This window comes from Acanthopagrus latus, chromosome 4 (assembly GCF_904848185.1).
Source record: "Acanthopagrus latus isolate v.2019 chromosome 4, fAcaLat1.1, whole genome shotgun sequence".
NCBI classification, from domain to species: Eukaryota; Metazoa; Chordata; class Actinopteri; order Spariformes; family Sparidae; genus Acanthopagrus; species Acanthopagrus latus.
The window spans coordinates 30,815,666-30,834,846 of NC_051042.1; the positions used below are offsets into that span (position 1 = coordinate 30,815,666).

General features: G+C 44.0%; 1 protein-coding gene across 4 annotated transcripts in view; it reads right to left on the reverse strand.

The window, feature by feature from the left end:
* The window catches only part of fto (FTO alpha-ketoglutarate dependent dioxygenase), a 124,542-nt gene that overhangs the window by 91,621 nt on the left and 13,740 nt on the right, over positions 1-19,181 (reverse strand). For all 4 annotated transcript variants that reach the window (XR_005074738.1, XR_005074737.1, XM_037095986.1 and 1 more), the window contains exons 2-6: positions 10,030-10,107; positions 8,875-9,850; positions 6,131-6,256; positions 2,113-2,192; positions 1,553-1,696 (exon numbers count right to left, since the gene is read on the reverse strand). Coding sequence is in view for 2 of the 4 variants with exons in the window: in XM_037095986.1 (XP_036951881.1) it covers positions 1,553-1,696; positions 2,113-2,192; positions 6,131-6,256; positions 8,875-9,850; positions 10,030-10,107 (1,404 nt within the window). In the remaining 2 variants the exon portion in view is untranslated. The remainder of the gene's footprint in view (positions 1-1,552; positions 1,697-2,112; positions 2,193-6,130; positions 6,257-8,874; positions 9,851-10,029; positions 10,108-19,181) is intronic.

The following is a 19,181-nucleotide window of genomic DNA, read 5'->3' on the forward strand; positions in this document are numbered from 1 at the left end:
TCCACCAACAATACATCATTTAAGTGGGTGTTCTGCTCTCGTGGGCAACTCCGAACAAATGGCCACATCGATCATGGTGAGTGCCAGGTAGGGTTGGGTTGAGCCCCCGAGAGCACCCCCCCCCCCCCCCCCCCCCCCCCCTTTTACTTAAACATTCAACCATACAAACACACATGCCTGCTCTTTTATAAATAGCATCCTGTTTTCCTAAATAAGCCTACCTCACTGTCCTGGTGGAGGCCTACGCTCGCTAATCCTGTGGCGCTATGCGGCAAACTAGCAGGTGTTGCTAGCTCAAATGGCGCAGCGCTCCTCCTGACACAGACAGCCCTATTGTTTGGCAGAGCTGAATAATTAATATTGTCTACAACCTTTAAACAACCTTACGTCAGACTCATCTGTCATGGCGTCCTGCTGAGGGGCCTGGGTGCTTGCGTCAGCTAGGATGTGCGCCTCGAGCCCAGGGGTGTGAAGGGGGAGAGGTGAAGTGCAATATTAACTGTTGGCCTGCGGCAAGCGAGCACAGGGGGTCTGTGGCTCCGCAGACGGGCCCTCACGTTCCTCTTTTCTGACCTCGCTCTATCCCTCAATACCCCAAGCCAACATCAGTCGTTGTGTGTGAAAGGGGGTTAGGGAGGGGAGCGGGGCATGACTCCATCTTTAGATAACATATGGAGAAGCTATTGCCTTACGATCCATCACAGGCCAGGACAAATGAGAACAACCTGGATTTCATATTGGAGGCACTAAACAACAACATAAGTAGAAGGTAGAAAGCTGGCAGGCGCCCATTCTGCTTACAGAGTTTTAACCTGCTGTCAGAGGACTGCCAGTGGTGTCTCTAAGTCCCATGATGCTGAGGAAATGGAAAGGGTATCTCCAACCAGCATGAATTGTTTTGCCAGTCTGTATTATACAGTTTCAATTACCAAAATGCAGTATAGTTTGTGAGGTAGATTATTCTGCAAGTCTTCATCATGACTTGGCTGGGTAACCAAGCAAACCAGCACGGGACGTTGCTGACATCAAACTCGAGTATCTAGATCGCGTCTGCACTCTACTATAGGCATGAAAATGTGGATCCTTTCTGATCAACACCAGCACAATTACACAAGCTTGTTCAAACAAAATGTAACTTCTTAATTAAATATTAATCCATATTATTCAAGTTCCCAAATTCTCTATATTCCATAACAATTTTCTAATATCTTCCGAGATCCTGTCCTGATGAAATCCTGTCACATTTGCAGATGGTTCTTCTTGGAGCACCAGATGGGCGAGGACTACAGCCTCATAACAATTCACAAAGTGTCGTGCAGGTCCATGATGACAGAAACATTCTGTATGTTGAATATTTCAAAGTTTTTCTGCAAACTTTATCGGGACTTTATTCAGTTTTCCAATGTGGCTCTCATCTGTTGCTCGAAGCAGCAACTGCAACAACATGTTTTTACAAAAAAAAAAAAAAACACGGACAAATGTGTGCATCATCATCATGTAAAACAAACACTTGCTGTACACAAACACACAAGATACACCACAATGACCCCACCTCATTGTGAATCTCCTCACAGTGCCGTAGTGTTGTCGGCAGCAGGGCCAGCAGGCTGTGGGAGCCGGTCTCTGGGTCAGTGTGCAGGTTGGACAGGGCCTCCTGACACTGTGACTGGATGTAGGTCAGGGTCCCACTGGAACACTGGCAGGAAAGGAACAGACCCAGTGTTGTATAGTAATTACCATGTGAGCCAGAAAAGACAATAACTTTTAGGTTTGATTAGGTTTTAAACATTCAAATAAAAAAACAGATGCAGTCTTGTTGGGTTTTGAACATGCATACCCTCATCTGACTCTGCCGGTTTTATTTGATTCACTTTGTAAATGCTGGTTTAGGTTAAAATGTGCCTCTGAAAAGCTTTTCACACATTTGTTCATTTCTTTTCACACCAATTTACTGAAAACAAGCCTTTTATCAATTTTGTCCTCATACACTCCACACAACATTGACGTTTTTCTTTTAATCCATCCCTTAACTATCACGCAAGTACGCGCAGCAGTCCTCCCTGAAACCAAAGGCGACTGTCGGCATGCTGTCTCGGCCTGTTGGCTTCTCACCTCGGCCACTCTGTGTGTGGAGCTGAAGCGTGCCGTTTCTCCAGCTAGGACACAATGTTGGTGGGTACAGTTCAGGTCATCTGGTAAATACAAGGAGGGGGGAGGAAGAAATCTATCAGAACAACAGTAACAACACCACCAACAATCAGCGACAGAGCAGCAAAGAAGAGCGAACAAGAGAACAGATCAAGAATGAAAAATGGCTCTATCGGAAATAACAGATTAATAAAACACTGTGAAGCACAAAAAAATGCAACAGAATAGCTAATAAGAGTTGAGATTTCTTATTTTGAGCTTGTGTCTTCAATTAATTATAATAACGAATAAAACAGAGCAGGAAAAGGAGAAAGAACTGATTACAATAGAAAAAAAACAGATGAAAGGCAGGACGTCAAGGAACATGAAGACTAAATCATCGTGTTCGCTCAGACAGATTGCGCGCGGTCCAGCACCCAATCAAATAGACTGAGCATTGTACTATAATTTTAATTACCAAACAAAACCAGATCGCGCTCAATCTGTCAAGATGGAAGAGCCATACCAACAAACATTTGTCCAATACCACAGAAGCTTTACAAAGAGGCCTTACTGCTGTTTCCTGTGTATCCCTCCATGTGTTTCTTTGTGTGTATAGATGTTTCGCAGCTCTGCCATTATTTGCCTCATACCAATAATTAATTTAGCCATGACAGAGCTGTCATTCACAGCACATGTGCATATTTACACCCGCCTTGAGCAAGAGTACACTGGCTAATGCCTGTGATTTGAAAGTCAAACAGCCAAATGCTTTGGGAGCAAGATATTATTGTTTGGTAGGAGGGGGAAAAAAAGATGGTGACAAACAAAACAACTTGCCGGTGTTTTCTTCACCCTGATGAGATTGTGAAGGATTAGGTCTCCGGGCAGAATTACTCTGCGTCTTTAAAACTGTTTATATCCAATAACAAATTATCTCCATCAATCTGCTCTTTTCTTGGCGCGTCTGATGCGTCAGTGGGATCAGGGGGGAGTCGAGGCAAACTCGATAACTGTAATAAATATTTATCTTTCTTTCAACCCCTGCGCCTGCTGCCACTTGTCCTCCTTTTCCAGGAAGCAGGCTTTTAAATATATTGGGTCAACTCTTTTCTCCAGTCCCCCTGTGCATTGGGAGCTGGAAATCTGATTATTGAACAGGCCCGGTGTCAAGACTTGCATTGTTCTTTTTTAACCACTGAAATTCCATTTGGGTGGAAATGATGGTGATTCAATTTGCCTCCAGCAGCTCAGACATTAGCAGTTCAAAAGGGCCAGCCGGCGACAAATGGTGCTGAAAAGACATTACGGTGTCTGTGGTTAGACACCATTGTAGTTTCCTTTTAATACCGCAAAACTATCTATCATACAGTGTATGTCACTAAAACACTGGTACAATATATTTTTAACACTTGGTTTAGCAGCGGCAGCGCCATCTGTGTGTATTTGCGGGTGTTTGGAACAGAGGGACGGTGCATGTCCCTTCCTCGAATAAGCAACCTGACGGCGTTCTTTGCATGTGTGTGTATTTTTGTGCATGCGGGCTGTGCAAATTTATAGATGCGTGCATATGTTCGCGCACCGTGCCAAGTATTTAATTCAGGTAGACCGACAAAAGCGACAGACAGCCAAGGACTGTGCGAGCTGCTATCGTTGTGCAGCAGTTGGCCTCTCAAGGGCGTACTCACCAAGTGGAGCATAAATCCCCACTGATCCGCGACAGTCAAGTCCCATTAGAATGGTCTGCACAACAGCCCATCACTCTATTATCATGGCTGGCCTGAAACTGACTGTTCTATTGTAAATCTTATCCAGCTAAAGGAGGTCGGCTTCAAGCCCTGTCAGGCTGAATATTAGGTACAGACATCGCCGCTCTCAGATGAAAACAGAACGGCTTCAAAGAGTCAACTTCAGGAATTCATTAAAACCTTCCTATTTCTTACTTTTGAAAGACTGTGGTCTTATAAGTGGCCTATATGAAATTACAATAGCCTCTTGAACATAAGGTTGATGCATAGACAATCTAACAGTGAGTCTGTATACAAATTAATTTAACCTTTCATATGCCTTTAAACAAATAACATATATGCTTTATTTACCCATGTTCCTTCTGACACTGCAAAAAGTGAAGCAAATTCTTATTTGACCTGCTAAGAAACTTTCCACTGCTGACACTCGTAACAACTAGTAAAAACTCTTTTTCAAAGAAACTTACAAACATAGAGTTAAAACTAGATCATACAAGTATCCTGCGTAACCTTTTCCTGATGCTAAAAGAAAAAAAAAAACATGCAGCATTTGATGTTCTGCACTTTGGCATGCACCAGGTACTGTACCTGTACAGCATCTGGACAATCCATGTGATGTTTGTGCACATCTGATATGTCCATGCTATAAAAAAAAAAAAAAAAAAAATGAAAAGAAACAGAGCGAACCAGTTTTCTTTTAAAGTTCTGCCTTTTTTTTTTTAACATAAATCAGATGCACTCAAATATCACCCTCTAAAGAAAGGATAGGGAATTAACTTGTAGAGGCCGACACGTGAGGAAACAAACCCAAAGAAATACACAAAAAATATTTAAAACACAGACTATCTCCTCTTAAAAATGTATTGGATATACTGCCATAGATCACGTTACATCCCCCTGACTCCAGACCGCTCTGAGCTGACAGGTGCTGTAAATCTTCGACGTGTATTTATGATTTTTGACATTTACGCAGAGTGCACAGGTAGGGGTCCAGTGTCTTCATAAAAAAAAAAAAAAAAACACTGGCATCACATGTGCTCGCACACTTGATGGATATACTGTACGTATTTTTGCTGTCCGGGGGATCAAAGCCGTGACCTCTTTTAAGCACAAGGAAGTCTTTCTAATCAGTGGGTCAAACACACACAGTAGATTATCACATACAGTATGTAGATAGCTGACAGATTAAATAATAAAATACAGAAAATAAGATTAAAAAAAAAAAGATTAGATTACATTTTAGATAAATACTGGGCACAGTTTTGTGTCAAAATGTAAGTCTGGTAAGGGAAAAGAAGCGGTTTAGGCAAAAATCAAGAACTTAGAAGAACTAAAGGAATTAGAAAACAATAAAAAATATATATATATATGATTCACATAACAGATATCTTTACATTAAATATCATGAATGGATATCTGTTAATGTTCAGTCTGTACTACAATATGTATTATATTCTTAATATGTTGTATCTTTTCGCTTATCTCTAGCCAAAAATTTAAATTTAATCAATTGTTGATAAAAAAGCCAATAAATACTAAATAATAAAAAGTGAAATGACACAGAATTATATCATATGGCTACCGTAATATAAGCAGAGCGCCTTTAAAGAAAGATAAATCTCCCATTCATACAACCAGGTGGCCTCTTACTTCTTGGACATCTGAAGGTTCAGCTGTGATGTGGATAAATGTCCTCGTGCTCAGAAGAATACGAGAAAGCTCGGAAGGACCCAAGGGAGGCCGGAAAAAAAAAAGTGGAGGGTGGAGGTGTCCGCCGCTGCAGCCAAAAGCATTAAGCTATGATTTACACCCCTGTGGCTCGCTGTCTGTCCTCTCCATGGAGACGTAGTCAGCGCCGGGTCACAGGACTTCAAAAAATAACATTTGGTTTTCTTAACCTCTCTAATGCACACAATTTCATGGAAACTTAAAGCTCTGTGTTCAGGCCAAGTCACCCCTCACACACACACACACACACATCACACACACATCACACACACACACACACACACACACACACACACACCTCAGCTCCATTTCTACTGAATGCTGGAAGAGGAGAACACAGCATGAGAGTGAGAGTGCATCCTGCCGGTATGGGTCATTTGGGACAAAGTACAAGAAACACTAAAACGCAGGGTAATAAAAGTGGTCCTCCCTCCGAAGTCAGACATGCTGGTGAATGCGGCCGAGCTGGTGTGAGCTGCGTGTTTACATGCGTATGTGTGCGTGTCTGTATGGAGGAGATTTGGTACCTCGCATGTAGTAGCAGTCTCCAGACTCCAGCGGCAGCATCAGGCCAGGTGTGTGGATGTCCCAGGCTACCTTGAGCCCAATCCTCCAAAACGCCTTCTCAGCGCTGCCCCCCTCACTGCTCTCACCTGTCAGTCACACACAGCCCGACTCGCTGTAACATTTGCATTTCACATTTATATTCATATTCTAGGCTTTTTGGTTTGACAGTTTCATCCAGCGTGACTTACACCGAGTGTAAAAGGTGGCAAAACTTAAATTCCTCACATTTTTATGGCAAGACATGCGTTTCATCACTTAATAATCACATCTTTTTTAAAAAAAAATACTCATTTATAAGACATAACTGGGATTAAACGGCTGATTATTTCCCCATTTTTTTAGTCTATGAATTGTCAACAAAATTTAAGAAAAAAAATAAACAGTTCATGGGGGGGGGGGGGACTCTGGCAGACCCTGTGGACAAACAGTGTTTATGGAGAAGTTCATAGTTCATCAGTATGGAGGCATCAGTATTAACTACAAGTACCTTGTAGTACTTCAAGAAGCTACAACCAGAAAAAAATGATAAGCATGATTAAAACTGATTATTAAAATAGTTAATCGACTGATGGTTGCACGTCTAGCAAGAAACTTTAAATAATACCAATTTATCAGCAGGTAAGATGTAGCCCCCCAAAAAAAAAAAATTAAATAAAGGGTTCCCACTTTAAAGAACAAAGAGTGCAATGAGTAAATCCATACCACCCAAACAATGGTTTAAGATGTAAGGCTTTGTCTCCAGGATGTAAGAATCACTTAACAGCAGAGCAAAGATGATGCGTGTTGCTGTGATCATATCAGCTGTTAGCACAGGATCTTTATGCCATCATTATGCTGTGCAAGAGGAAATAGTTGGATAAAAGCCCTTGATGTTGTTTAGTAAGTGTGTGAGAGTGTGTTATTGGACAGCAGGTATCCTGTGATATTCCTGTTTTCTGAACCCATTCACTGTAACCTGCTCCTCTCTCTCCTTCCATTCCTACATGGAATACTAAGAAAACACGATTTGGCTCGGCTGGCCAACACCCTTCAGCAAAATCAATACTAAAGTCTTTCTGGGCCTCTCTGCCCCACAGCTGCCTTTTCCTTTGCTCAGCACGGATAAATAGTAACTTAATTTCCAGCCATTGTGCTCTGAGAGCCAGCTAATGACAGAACTCCCCAAGGCCTCAGGAATGGTGGAAGATCATCCTCCGTGCCGGAAAACGCTCAGTCGTGGCAGATTCCTTTGGATCAGCGCAGCTGGGAAAAACACTCAGAACACTTCGCTTGCTGAAGCATAAAAAACAAGTTGAGGCTTCTCATAGAGAGAAAAAAAAAGCCTCTCAAAGGAAGCAGGTGTCATGCAAAACATCAAGTCTCTATATATCTAACATTTCTAATGTGCTGTGTTTCTTTCCTCTCAGGGGCAGGCCTCTCTCTTCACAAATGTAAGAAATGTGGAGTTATTGTAGAAGTGCAACATTCCTCAAGGTAAGAATTTCATTAGTCCGGTTCTGGGAGTCCTCAGAGCCAGTAACGAGGATAAAGCTCTGATCAGACCTTCCTCTCTTAAGTCTGGAGTTGTGAGGTCACTCAGGAGGAGAAAAGACACAGCTGCTTCGTACAGCAAGGTGTTATGCCGGAGCGTTTGAAGCCCGTGTTCACAGGGTCAAAGTTGAAATGGCCTGGAACAAATTGCTGAAGCAGACCTCTGGAGCAGGTGTTCCTGGTTAGGGAACCCCATTGAAGAAAGCCAAGTTAATAAAATGTGTTGGGATGTCAGAGCAGTGGGCGTCGCAGTCGTATGATACTGTAAAATTACAATTTCAAGACACAGACTTAGACAGACACAAGGGGGAATTATGTTTTGCTCTCTGTCGATTCTTTGGAGGGTGCGAGGAATGATGTGTTGAGTGGCACTTGAGGAAATGCATTAGAGTTTTATCTAAAATCCACTTATTTTGATTGCTATCCAATATTAAACAAGAAGACAAATTCAAAATAACAGATATTTTGATTTGGTCGTCCTGGATCTTTTGCAGATGCTCTTGAAGGCAAATTTCCTCTCTCGCTGAGCTTCTCTATCAGCTGGATCAGGATATACTATCAGCTCTTGAAAGAGTGCACATTCCATAATTAGGAGACATCGTATTCTCCATACAGTACAGGCTACGAGCACTTATCAAAGCAGGGCTCATTATTCCCTATCAGATAATTGCACATCGATCATTTTCTTGGGGAAATGATTTAGATGAGATGCGGTGTGTGTGATAAGGCCTGTTTGTTAGACAGCGCCATTGAGCGTGTGTTAAGAGCTCAGATCCAAACGTCTGTGATCTCCCGACGCACGTCGGCGATAAGGCTGTCAGCAGCAAGGCAGTGATGACATTTGATAATGCCCTGACACTATCACATAGATGGATCTGATGGTTGCTTCACCAGGGGCCTTGTCTACAGATGTTACGGCGCGGCTGTAGGGCCATAATACGCAAGGGTTGGCTGCGTCTGATCCACCATAAAGCAACTGAGATACGTTGATGGAATATTGCGAAGGAAGACAAAAAGGAATCTTAATTTCAGAACAACATGTCGATGAGCGTTTAATAGCATTAGCAACAGCATTTAATACTTGAAATAAAAGATTGTAAAGTGTTCCATCTACTATAACATCATCCATTCAGCACAGTTACGGCAGGTAAGCTATTCAAGCTTTGACTCTTACCTTTATCATCGTGACAGCTATAGCTGTAAACAGCCACTGGCGAATGAGTGATGAGGTTCTCATCGTGGTGCCACCCTACCGCCATTTTCCCCATGCCATAGTAAGGCTCCTCTTTAAGCTGGCTCATAGCTGCTGGGTCCATGTAGTTGAGTAAGGTGACATTGAACTTGACCGGACCGGTGCATACCTGCGGAGGACTCGGCTGGGAACAGCCCTGCTCGCTCGCCTGCTCCTCCTTGTCCTCAATGTGGTAATCTGACAAGCTGTGCTTGAGTTGGGCCACAGGTTTCTCTTGGGGCCCCAGTCCCAACGTTTGAGTCTCTGTGCCGACGATGGCCTCCCCTGGTTTAACCTGGGAGGACTCTCCCTCCTCACTGCTGTGTTTGGACCCAGTCTCCCATTCTCCTTCTTGTTTCATCCCGGAGCAACCTTCTTCACTGTGTTTCGACTCAATGTCCCACTCCTCACTGTGCTTGGACTCTGTGTCCCCCTCCTCACTTTGTCGGGACTCAGAGTCCCCTCCTTCACTGTTCTTGGAGTCTTCACTGTGTTTAGACTCTGTGTCCCCCTCTTCACTCTGTTTGGCCTCTGCCTCTCCCTTCACGCACTGTGTTAGTCTGTCTCCCTCCTTCAGCTGAGACACATCAGAGCAGAAGAAGGTGTTAAGCTCCCACAATGCCTTGCAAGCAGCCCTCAAGTCAGGGTCACAACAGTTTTGTCCTTTGACGTCCACGTCCTCACTGTGCCAGGGGATGGCAAAGAGCCGAGTGTCCAGGTAGCGATAGGTGTGGCCCGGCTCACCCAAGAGAGCCCGGGATACGGCGGTGAACACATCTCGGTCACGGACACGAACCAGATCCCTCAGGAGGCAGCCCTTCCTTCTCAGGGTGAGCAGAGCTGCCTGCACCCGGCCATGGAGCTCAGTGGGCAGCGAGCAGGATTTCTTGAGGACCAGGCCGGAGTAACTGGAGTCCCACTGGGAAACAAAAAGACAACTTATCAAAAATCGAGACAATACGGAAAAAAACAACAAAAAACAATGAGACAACTTCTGCCTGTCAGATCTTGAGCAATCAATTACACAGGGCTATAGCAGCAGGTAACGATTACGATAACGATTAGCGTTAGCATTATCTGGATGTGTGGCTGGCTCACCAGTTGCTGAAAGCCCCGATCTGAAGGTCCCAGAAAGGGGATCTTCTGGTCTCCCAACTCCTGCAGTAGCCTCCGCCTCTGTGGAATACAACACAGCAAAATAGACTGACAAGTTGCATAAGGCACAAAAGAGAAGTTTAGTTATTTATCAGGGAACCGTGTTTCGATGACTGGTATTAATTTGATGCAGATAAAGGGGACTGGGGTTATTTTTGTATCAAATCAGAACAATCAGTCTTTAAATACAAGACTGCCTAAACACACGATCGACCATCTTGCATTGCTTCACTATAAATATGTCAATAGCCCACCTAAAAAGTGAATCAGCGTGTATCATGGAATCAAATTAATAAATACATTTTAGCAAATAATGCTCTTGAGACTAGCTGTGATGTCACAGGAACCTGGTGACTTGTCATTTTCATTGACGTCTCACATTTTTATGATTTTGTGAAAGCTGCCGTGGGGTTCCTCACAACCTTATAAAAGATGCCCTGTGCCATACAGAGCTCCTCCAATAAAACCGTGAACCTGGTGGTGGAGGGGATCAAAGTACTTTTCATGGGACGCATTCCATTCTGACCTGTAAATCCAACGGCAACTGGCATAAAAACTATATGCCCAAATAAATTTCACAACTATTTCCCCCGCCCTGCGCCTTCTTTGCCCTCCTGTATGCGCTTGTGCTTAGGTGTGTGTACGTGGAGGTGGTACATATAAATGTGCACATGTGGGTTTAGAGCCTCATATTCATTCCCCACAGGTGCACACACACACACACACACACACACACACACACACACACACACACACACACACACACACACACCGCCTCTGCATGGTGTCTCAACAGCAGGGGAAGGAGAAATGTCACCGACATGCCACTGTCTTTTTACATCTTTTAAAGTTTTGCATGAATGGCCTGTGCATCAACCGCCAAGCAGTTGTGGTGGTTTAAGGAGGATCGACCCTGTGTATATTTCCGAGACATTTACAACAAGCGTCTCACATTTCTTCTGGCCTAATAATGCCAAAGACCCCATGTGGCTCTCAACGGGGAATACGAGAACTGACCGCCAAAATATGTCGTGACTTTTAGAGTGAAATAAAATGTCCGGCTAATAACATTAAAGTGCAGGTATAAAAAGATGTGTGTCCCGAGCAGGACGGAGGTTGGATCAAAAAGGAGGGCAAGCGGCGAAAGAATGTGCATTAAAGACAGGAGGGAGGCGAAAACACATCCCAATAACGGAGGAGGACGAAAATGGGAGGGCATCATCAGATCTGAGGCAGTTTGGCGAATTTACCTTCAGGGCTGAATCTTTACCTTAGGCTAAACAACACAACACCTGCTGAAAGTTTTCTTAAAGGATGCACATGAGTGTACAGGCCTTTCCAAGTTATTCTGGAACAAACAAAAACAGACTTGCAGACAGTTGGAATCTAAAAAAACAAAACAACATGCACTATTCATGGCCAGACGGCATTCAAAGGCTGTTGGAAGAAATTGACAACCTGACACACATTTTTTCGTCGGTGTCAAATTCTAACTCATGACAGAAGCTCAAGATATCAAGGTGAAGCTCTGGGCTAGTGTTGTACGCGTATGTGTGTGTGTCTGTGTGTGTGTGTGTGTGTGTGTGTGTGTTTATCCGTGTGCTGCTGGGAGTCTGTACGGATCCATAGCTTGGCATCCACCGCGTGTAGAGGTGCGCATGTGTGCACATAAGTAAGATCATTACGGTGTGCTTTAGTCACAGCACGCAAAACCACTACTGTGTACACAAGCAACACAAGTGAGTCTTCACACTGTATGAGTGTGTGTGTGTGTTAGGCTCCAACAGATACACACACACACACACACACACACGTACATGCCCATCCTTAAAAAAAAATCACGCAGCTGGGGTAGCGAGCATGATGCCTCAACCCCAATCGCACACAACCAGCGCTGTCACACACGTGTCAAATACATCAAGCTACTCAGAAATTCCACAGAAAAAAAGAAAGACAAGAAGTTACCGGAGCCCTCTGAAGCAGATGGAGTCTCACAGTATCAGAGGACCGGCTGTGTCTGTCTTCCTGTCTCTGTGTCTGCACCTGATTCTAGAAAGAAAACCACCAGGCGCACAGAAAAAAAAAAAAAAAAAAAAAGGTCTGCGTTTCCACTCAGACCCAAGAAACGAGATTACCAATCCCATAATAACACGGATGCTTCACGGTAGCCCTGCCAACCGTCTGCGCTGAGTGATATATCTGATGCGGGTTTTTTTTCTTCTCTTTCTTTAATCTCTCTCTTCCTTGATGGGATTATTCCCTCAGCCGGACTGTTTATCACAGAAAAACATATTAGGTAGAATAGAACTCAATTGGTCCGCTTTGATCTTGGCCTATAAGAGATATCAAACTGTGTGTACCATATATTTATTAATTTCATTTATTCCCCCATCTGTGACACTTCGACGGACACTTTCTTCAAAGCGTTTTCTTTGCCGAGTAGATTAATGTCCGGCGCTTAGCATCAATAGCTCAAAAATAGCCAGATAACTCTGCTGCTGTGGGGATAAAAAAAAAAAAAAAAAAAACCCTTCCAGGCTCACTTCTGTCGGCCCCTGAAGGAGGCTGAAGGAGGACACGAGTCCCGCTAGACCTGACTAGATTTGGCTGATGCATCATAAAAGCTACGATGTAGAGGCAGCCCTGAGGATGGCTTGATAAGTAGAAGTGTCACCTCGTGTGGAAGCACTTCTTTTTTTTTTTCTATTGAACATTTTTCAGTTGGTAATGTTTAGTATGGGAATGAGCAAGTACAGTAATATCCGTAAACATCAGCTGAACTATCCATCTGTGTTTGTACTCAAAATGAGTGTTGCGCACACAGGAAGTCGTCAATGTACAGTCGGCCTGAAATTCATGTGGGTTGTTCAGAAGTCAATTTAATTATTTTTTTAAGACAATTTTTTTTTTTTTTTAACATATTTTTTTCATTAATATTTACAGAAACGCATCGGATCTGAGCTTTCAAACATGTTTGATCGTGAGAGTAGGAGAACTTTCGACAGAACATTTTGTATAAGCTTGAATTAATTAACTTTCAGTCTGATACCCTGAGGATTTTCCTCATCAGGAGGATGGACACTGCTGCATTTTACTCGTCTGATTCTTGCACTCGTAAGTAAGTAAGTGCTTTATCCTTACAAGCAGTGTTTCCCACAAATGTGGTTTACTTGAGTAGGTATATCAAAGACCGCCAAAGTAAATTTGGCAACTCACCTTGGCATTTCATACGCCACTTATTTTTTGTTAATCAGTCTGAGAGTCTCGCTGTTCCCCTCTCGTCCACTGTCAATCAGACTTGAAGTGTACAGCCATCCTGTGGGAAACTCTGATACCAGATCCCCGTTTTACCTGAGTACTGGTTTAACCCTTGTTTAGTAAGACAGAATTTCTTCTTTCCCTTTCATTTGATATCTGTATTTTCCTGTTACGCTTATACACTGCAATGTGAGACAAGAGCTACTCTACACAGAAAAAACCTTAGATCTCAGGTCTGGAGCAGCCCCGGATGACGTGATGAGAGATAGCTGTGTAATAGAGCTCCGTGTTTAAACAGCAAGCCATTGGTACTTGTGTGACACCTATTTCAGAACTGGTCCTCCTCTGCAAAAGTGATGGTGAATCAACAGTTTTGACAAGTCGGCTGTAAAACGCCGGAGTCAAACAGACGGACTACCCATGTACATCAAAGGCGCTTCCGCCTCGGTCCATTTGGCACCGGATCGGAGAATGTCGGACGCTCGTGTGAAGCGACACAGGGCGTACAGAAGGGCAGGGAGTGTCTGCCGAACCAGAACATTTGTGTTTGCGTGCGTGATTCATGGGAAGAAATAGAAAGTCTGTAGGAACTTTGAATTCAGTTTTTACACAGCTTACACAAACCAAGACTCATCAGCTAACGGTAGTCAAGTTTGTGCCATAAAAGTCTTCATAGTTTGACATCTACATCATCTTTAGGGTTGGCCACTAACTTGAACGACGGTGAGATAACACAGCACCTAGGTGCCACCACACACAGGCGCACACATGTAAAGACAGGTTGAACTTTTGCCGCTCGCACCACCTTTCTTTTGATGGTATGCTTCTAAACATATGTTCATTCTACCTGCCACAAACTGAAAAACAGCAGCTCTCTTGTGTCAGAACTGACCTTTTTCACAGATTATGCGCCTTCATTTCATGCATGCCACGCTAAAAAAAAAAAACATTCAGGGCAAAAATTAACCATTTCTGACTTCTGACATTTTGTTTACAGCCAGTTCAGTTATTTTAAGAATACCAGCTACACGTTTGGTGACTCAGTGTGACGGCTAACTGGGCAATGGCTAACTGGAATGTGTTCGAGTTGACCTCAGAGCGGGGGCGTTGGTAATGTGTAACCCCGTGTCTCACACACTCCTGGCCAGGATCAGCCCATGAATATGAATTGGGACTGTGAGAACCAGAGGTCAATCGGGAGGATGTTGTGCAGAAACGTTGAGAAAAATGTCCTTCAGCTACTTTCTTGTTGTTATCAATCTCCTTCCGGATAATCTGTATTATCCCGAGACGTAATTGCAGATTCAGTTCGACATGTAGGTCGAGCCCACGCAAAACAATATGGATCGGATGCTTATGTCGGTTATTAAGAACATAATCCTCCACATGTTTCTCCTATAGACACATACTGCAGATACACAACCGGGGTCGGGTCACATCCAATTCATCAAAGTCAGGACTTTTTCTCTCATTTAATATTGGAAACAGAAAATGCCATTAACCGGTGCATATTTTCTTTTTTCAAATCAATGACGTGAACATTCTGTATTTATCGACCGACACGTTCAGCATGTGTTCAGCGGGGGTCCACAGGTGGGGTAAGTGATGACAAATGGCAGACAGGCCGGCTCTGGCCCGTTAATTGTCACTGTACGCTGAGGGCTGCGTTGTTCATTTCACCTCGCGACAGGTCGGCGGGGGACGTGATCATTAATATTAGAACATTTCCATCCATCCAACTGAACAAGAGGCCAGTCATTTAAATGGCTGGCGCTGGGTAGACCTTTCACGCCCTGTTTATAACACTGATCTAAGCACATTACCAGAGCTGCAGGGGACCACTGCCAGTCATTAATTAGATTCACACACACACACACACACACACACAATGTGACCACCTTTATTGGCGCCAAGTCACATTTGACAAATGTCACACGTGCGAGATATGGTACGCTAACACTCGCCCCAGTGCGCCATTTTAACCAAACATCAAAAAGTGCTGTTCCGATCCTTTCTTTTGTGAGCCATGTGTACACTTTCTCACACACACACACACTTTCTCAGAGCTGCTCTTCCAGTCATCCCAGGGTATGTGTAATCCTGTCAGGTGGAGAGGATGTGTGCGTGCGTGTGGGAGGGAAAGAAATGACGTTAAAAGAAAAAAAAAAAGAAGAAGAAAAAAAAGTGCGGGACCTCATCTGTTTTTTGAACTCTCCATCTCACTCACCGCACCTGACAGGCTTACAGAGAGACCCAGGTTTCCGGATCAATCATTCAAAAGTATTTACAAATGCACAAAGCCAGACACGGACAGGCTGGCACATGGCCACTCTGTTTAAGTGCTTTTCAATGTGTCTGTGGTGTCAACATCTATTTCACACTTATCTACACCTCAAAGGGGAAAAAAAGATGTTTCTGTGACCTTTAGCGGGTGTCAAGTCTGGAGAGAAGAAGAGGACGGGAAGAGGGCGATTTAAGAGATCTGTTGATGTATGCCTTACATAACCTTTTTATTTATCCGGGACAGACTGACCGAGCATGCTCTTTATCAGAAACATACCGATGGTTTCGCACTCACATTCTTATGAAATTTCACACACAGGAGCTGTGCAAGACATCTAAAGACTTCTGAAGGACTCTAAAAACGTTCTTTTGTTCTTTGCCAGAGAAGCTGGCAGTTATAAGACAGTTGATTGTTAAGTCTTCAAATATTGACGCTTTGGGTTCCCCAGGTCATCAAAGTGTTTTGAACTGGTGGCCAGTCCAACCAATACATGGCGACATGGGATAGCGCCTCAAGTTAAAAGCTAAATTTCTCTAGATTTGTTAACTGTACCTTTACATGACTTCTTCAAGGGCGACTACAGCATAACACCTAGTGCAGGATTCGAACTAGCAGCTTTTTTTTTCTTCACAGGAGCCTTTTGACCCGTGCTACCACCACCAATATGCGAGGGCTGTTTGCCATTTTGCTGTAATTGTTAGTTTGCAGCCAGGCCGTAATATTTCCATTAAGAGTATGACAATGGAAAAAAAGCTTTTTAGTTTTCACCTTCGAATTACAACATGCTTTTATGAGATCGTAAAATATCAATGCTTTGGCATTCCCAGGTCATCAATTGCCGAAGCTTTCGGTGTCCCAGGTTGTCAAATACCAAGTTGGTGTCGGGTCTGACCCACTGACCCAAAGTGTTGGTACCTGATGACCTGGGAATGAGACTCAACCATCAACTATCTTTTTCTAGGTTTGTCTGTTGCACCTTTAAATTACTTGCTCAAGGGCATCTTGAGCACAGCCGGATTCAAACCAGCAGACTCCGTCATTACAAGCGAGGTCTGAACTCTTTGCTACCAACACCAATACGCAAGGGCCGTTTGCCATTTTGCCTTAATTGTTAGTTTGCGGCCAGGCCATAATGTTTCCATTAAGATTACGTCGATCGAAAAAAGCTTTTTAGTTTTCACCTCCGAATTACAACATGCTTTCATGAGGTCAGCTGTTTTCCATGTGGAATGGCCAGTTTTAATGCAGACGCAGTCCCTTGGTATTCAGACAGGGTCCAGCTCATTGAAGGGAAAGTCGGGGGAAAGAGTGAGCAAAGGAGGAAGGGAGAGGGATGGAGGGAGGAAAGAGAAGATAGAAGGGGGAGCGTTGATTGAAAAACTGTGATTAGCAGTTTTCAGCGGGGCACCAGGGCCACCGAGTTGTTCTAACAGGGTTGTCGCGTCTCTAGGTGCAGTCAAGGAGAAGTCAGTGCTTTAGAAAGCTCCCTCGATTTCTCCATTTCCCCCTCCTCCCTCCCCTCATTCGCTCTCACCACCCAGCCACACTTTTCCTGCCCCTCCAAAAAAATCAATATGGCTGTGCAAAGTGCAGCTTGGCCCAGGGGGGAGGGCAGGCTGTAGCTGCTAGCTGTAGGGGCTAGATGCGGAGCTTAAAGGGAGGACGAGAGGCGTCCTCCAGGCCTGTCCCACAGGCAGTGTCAAGGACAGACCTGAGAACCAAAGGACTGAGGCCACCAGATTGCCCTTCCCCTCTGCATCTCGCCTTCTCCCTCACTCCCTCCCTCTCTCTCTTTCTTTCTGCCCGGGTTTGGCTGGCTCAGCGGGGCAGAAGAGATCGATAAGCAGGTGGAGCGTTTAAAATCCCCAGCTCCAGAGGCTGACGTTACGCTCCTCAGAGCCCAGTAGACCAACACATCGCTCAGGGCAGAGCAGCTGGATGGATGGATGGATGAGTGGGTGTATGGTGGTCGCACCTAGTCATTGAAAGGTTTGTGATTTGTGACAATAAACAATTCAATAGCACTTAGCCATACACAGTGTCCAAGGGGTGTAGGGCCAGACTCTTCACACACACTGCCATTGTCTCAACATGTCACAGATCAGTAGCACTCAGGCAGGTCAGGCAGCTGTAGACCGGCGCACCGTGGACTGTATCTCACTCTAATGCCATTTTTTCAACAAAATCCACTTCTGCATCTGGGTTTCGTTATACACAGCAAACACACCAAAAACAGTCGACTCCCTTTCCGGTCGCCAGTGGACGAGTTCGATTTTCTGCTTGTTTGTTTTTCTGGTGTGTCACATTTGACGTCACAAATGGGCAGAAAAACAGGGTGAAGGGCGAAATTTGCATGTCTACCAGGTGGATGATTCGATCTGGGGCTGCAAATTTTAGGCAATTTTTTTAACTGATAATCAGCTTATTTAACCAATTAATCCACAGCAAATCGATATAATCGTTATAATACATGAAAACATGTTGGATGCATTTCCTTTACAGAACACAAAATCACTTGACTGACAAACAAATAATGACTTGAACTTGTTTGTGGACCTCACTAATCAACACCTGTAATTGTAATTTGTAACTTCTACTACTACTTCTTGGATGTATTTGTGGCCATCTCTGATTGTCAGTTAATACAATGTTCATTGGTTAAAGTCTTATTAATCAATTAATCATCAACATCCCTGCTCCCATCACTGCTGATCACAGCTGAGGCCAGTGATTACCCGACTACTGCAGGGACATTCAATACCCTCGACAAAAGCCAAATGTTGGTGTGTGTTAGTGAGTTTCTCGTCCAGTTGGAAAGCAGTTTAAGGCAGTACCTGTACTGCTGCACGTAGTGTACTATTACAGACCGAAGCATCAAAAACAGGCACAAAAAAGGAAAAATACTGGCATGTACTATCATTGTCAATGGCAGTCTTCCTCATTTCCATACAGTAGGCTTGACGAAGAAGCGTGTACATGATGTGGATGAAGTGTGCAAGGAGGATTTCAGTCCTGCCGCGTGTCTCTGTGCGTGAGTGACTGATCACAGTAGAAGTGGCTTGTGTCTCTAATCCAGTACCACTGTTAGACAGTGCAAAGACCCGGCTCTGTGTACCGCGGCACTGGTTGATCAAACCCATCATGTGACAAGCAACCTCTTCAAATGACGATGATTTCCCAGCTCTGTGTCCCTTCGACTCCATATTAGATCATCCTCTGACACCGCCGAGTCTGGTACTTCATCTGGGGATAAAGATGATGTGCAATCCGACCGGAGGGGTTGGGAGTCAAGGGTAAACGCGGGGCTAAGACAGGGGTACTGCACCGGATTGGCTGACAGCTGTGACAATTATCATGTGGTATATTATAACCTTATGCTAAACTTAAAGATTTCATCCAGTATGTTGCTTGACAAAACACTTCAAGGGATATTTTACTATCAACTCAGCTGTATGTCACGTTCACACACATGAAATGAGCCATCGGGAGGAGGGAAAAAAAAAAAAAATCTGTAGATGATACACCATATCAAAACTAGAGAGGATTCTGTCGG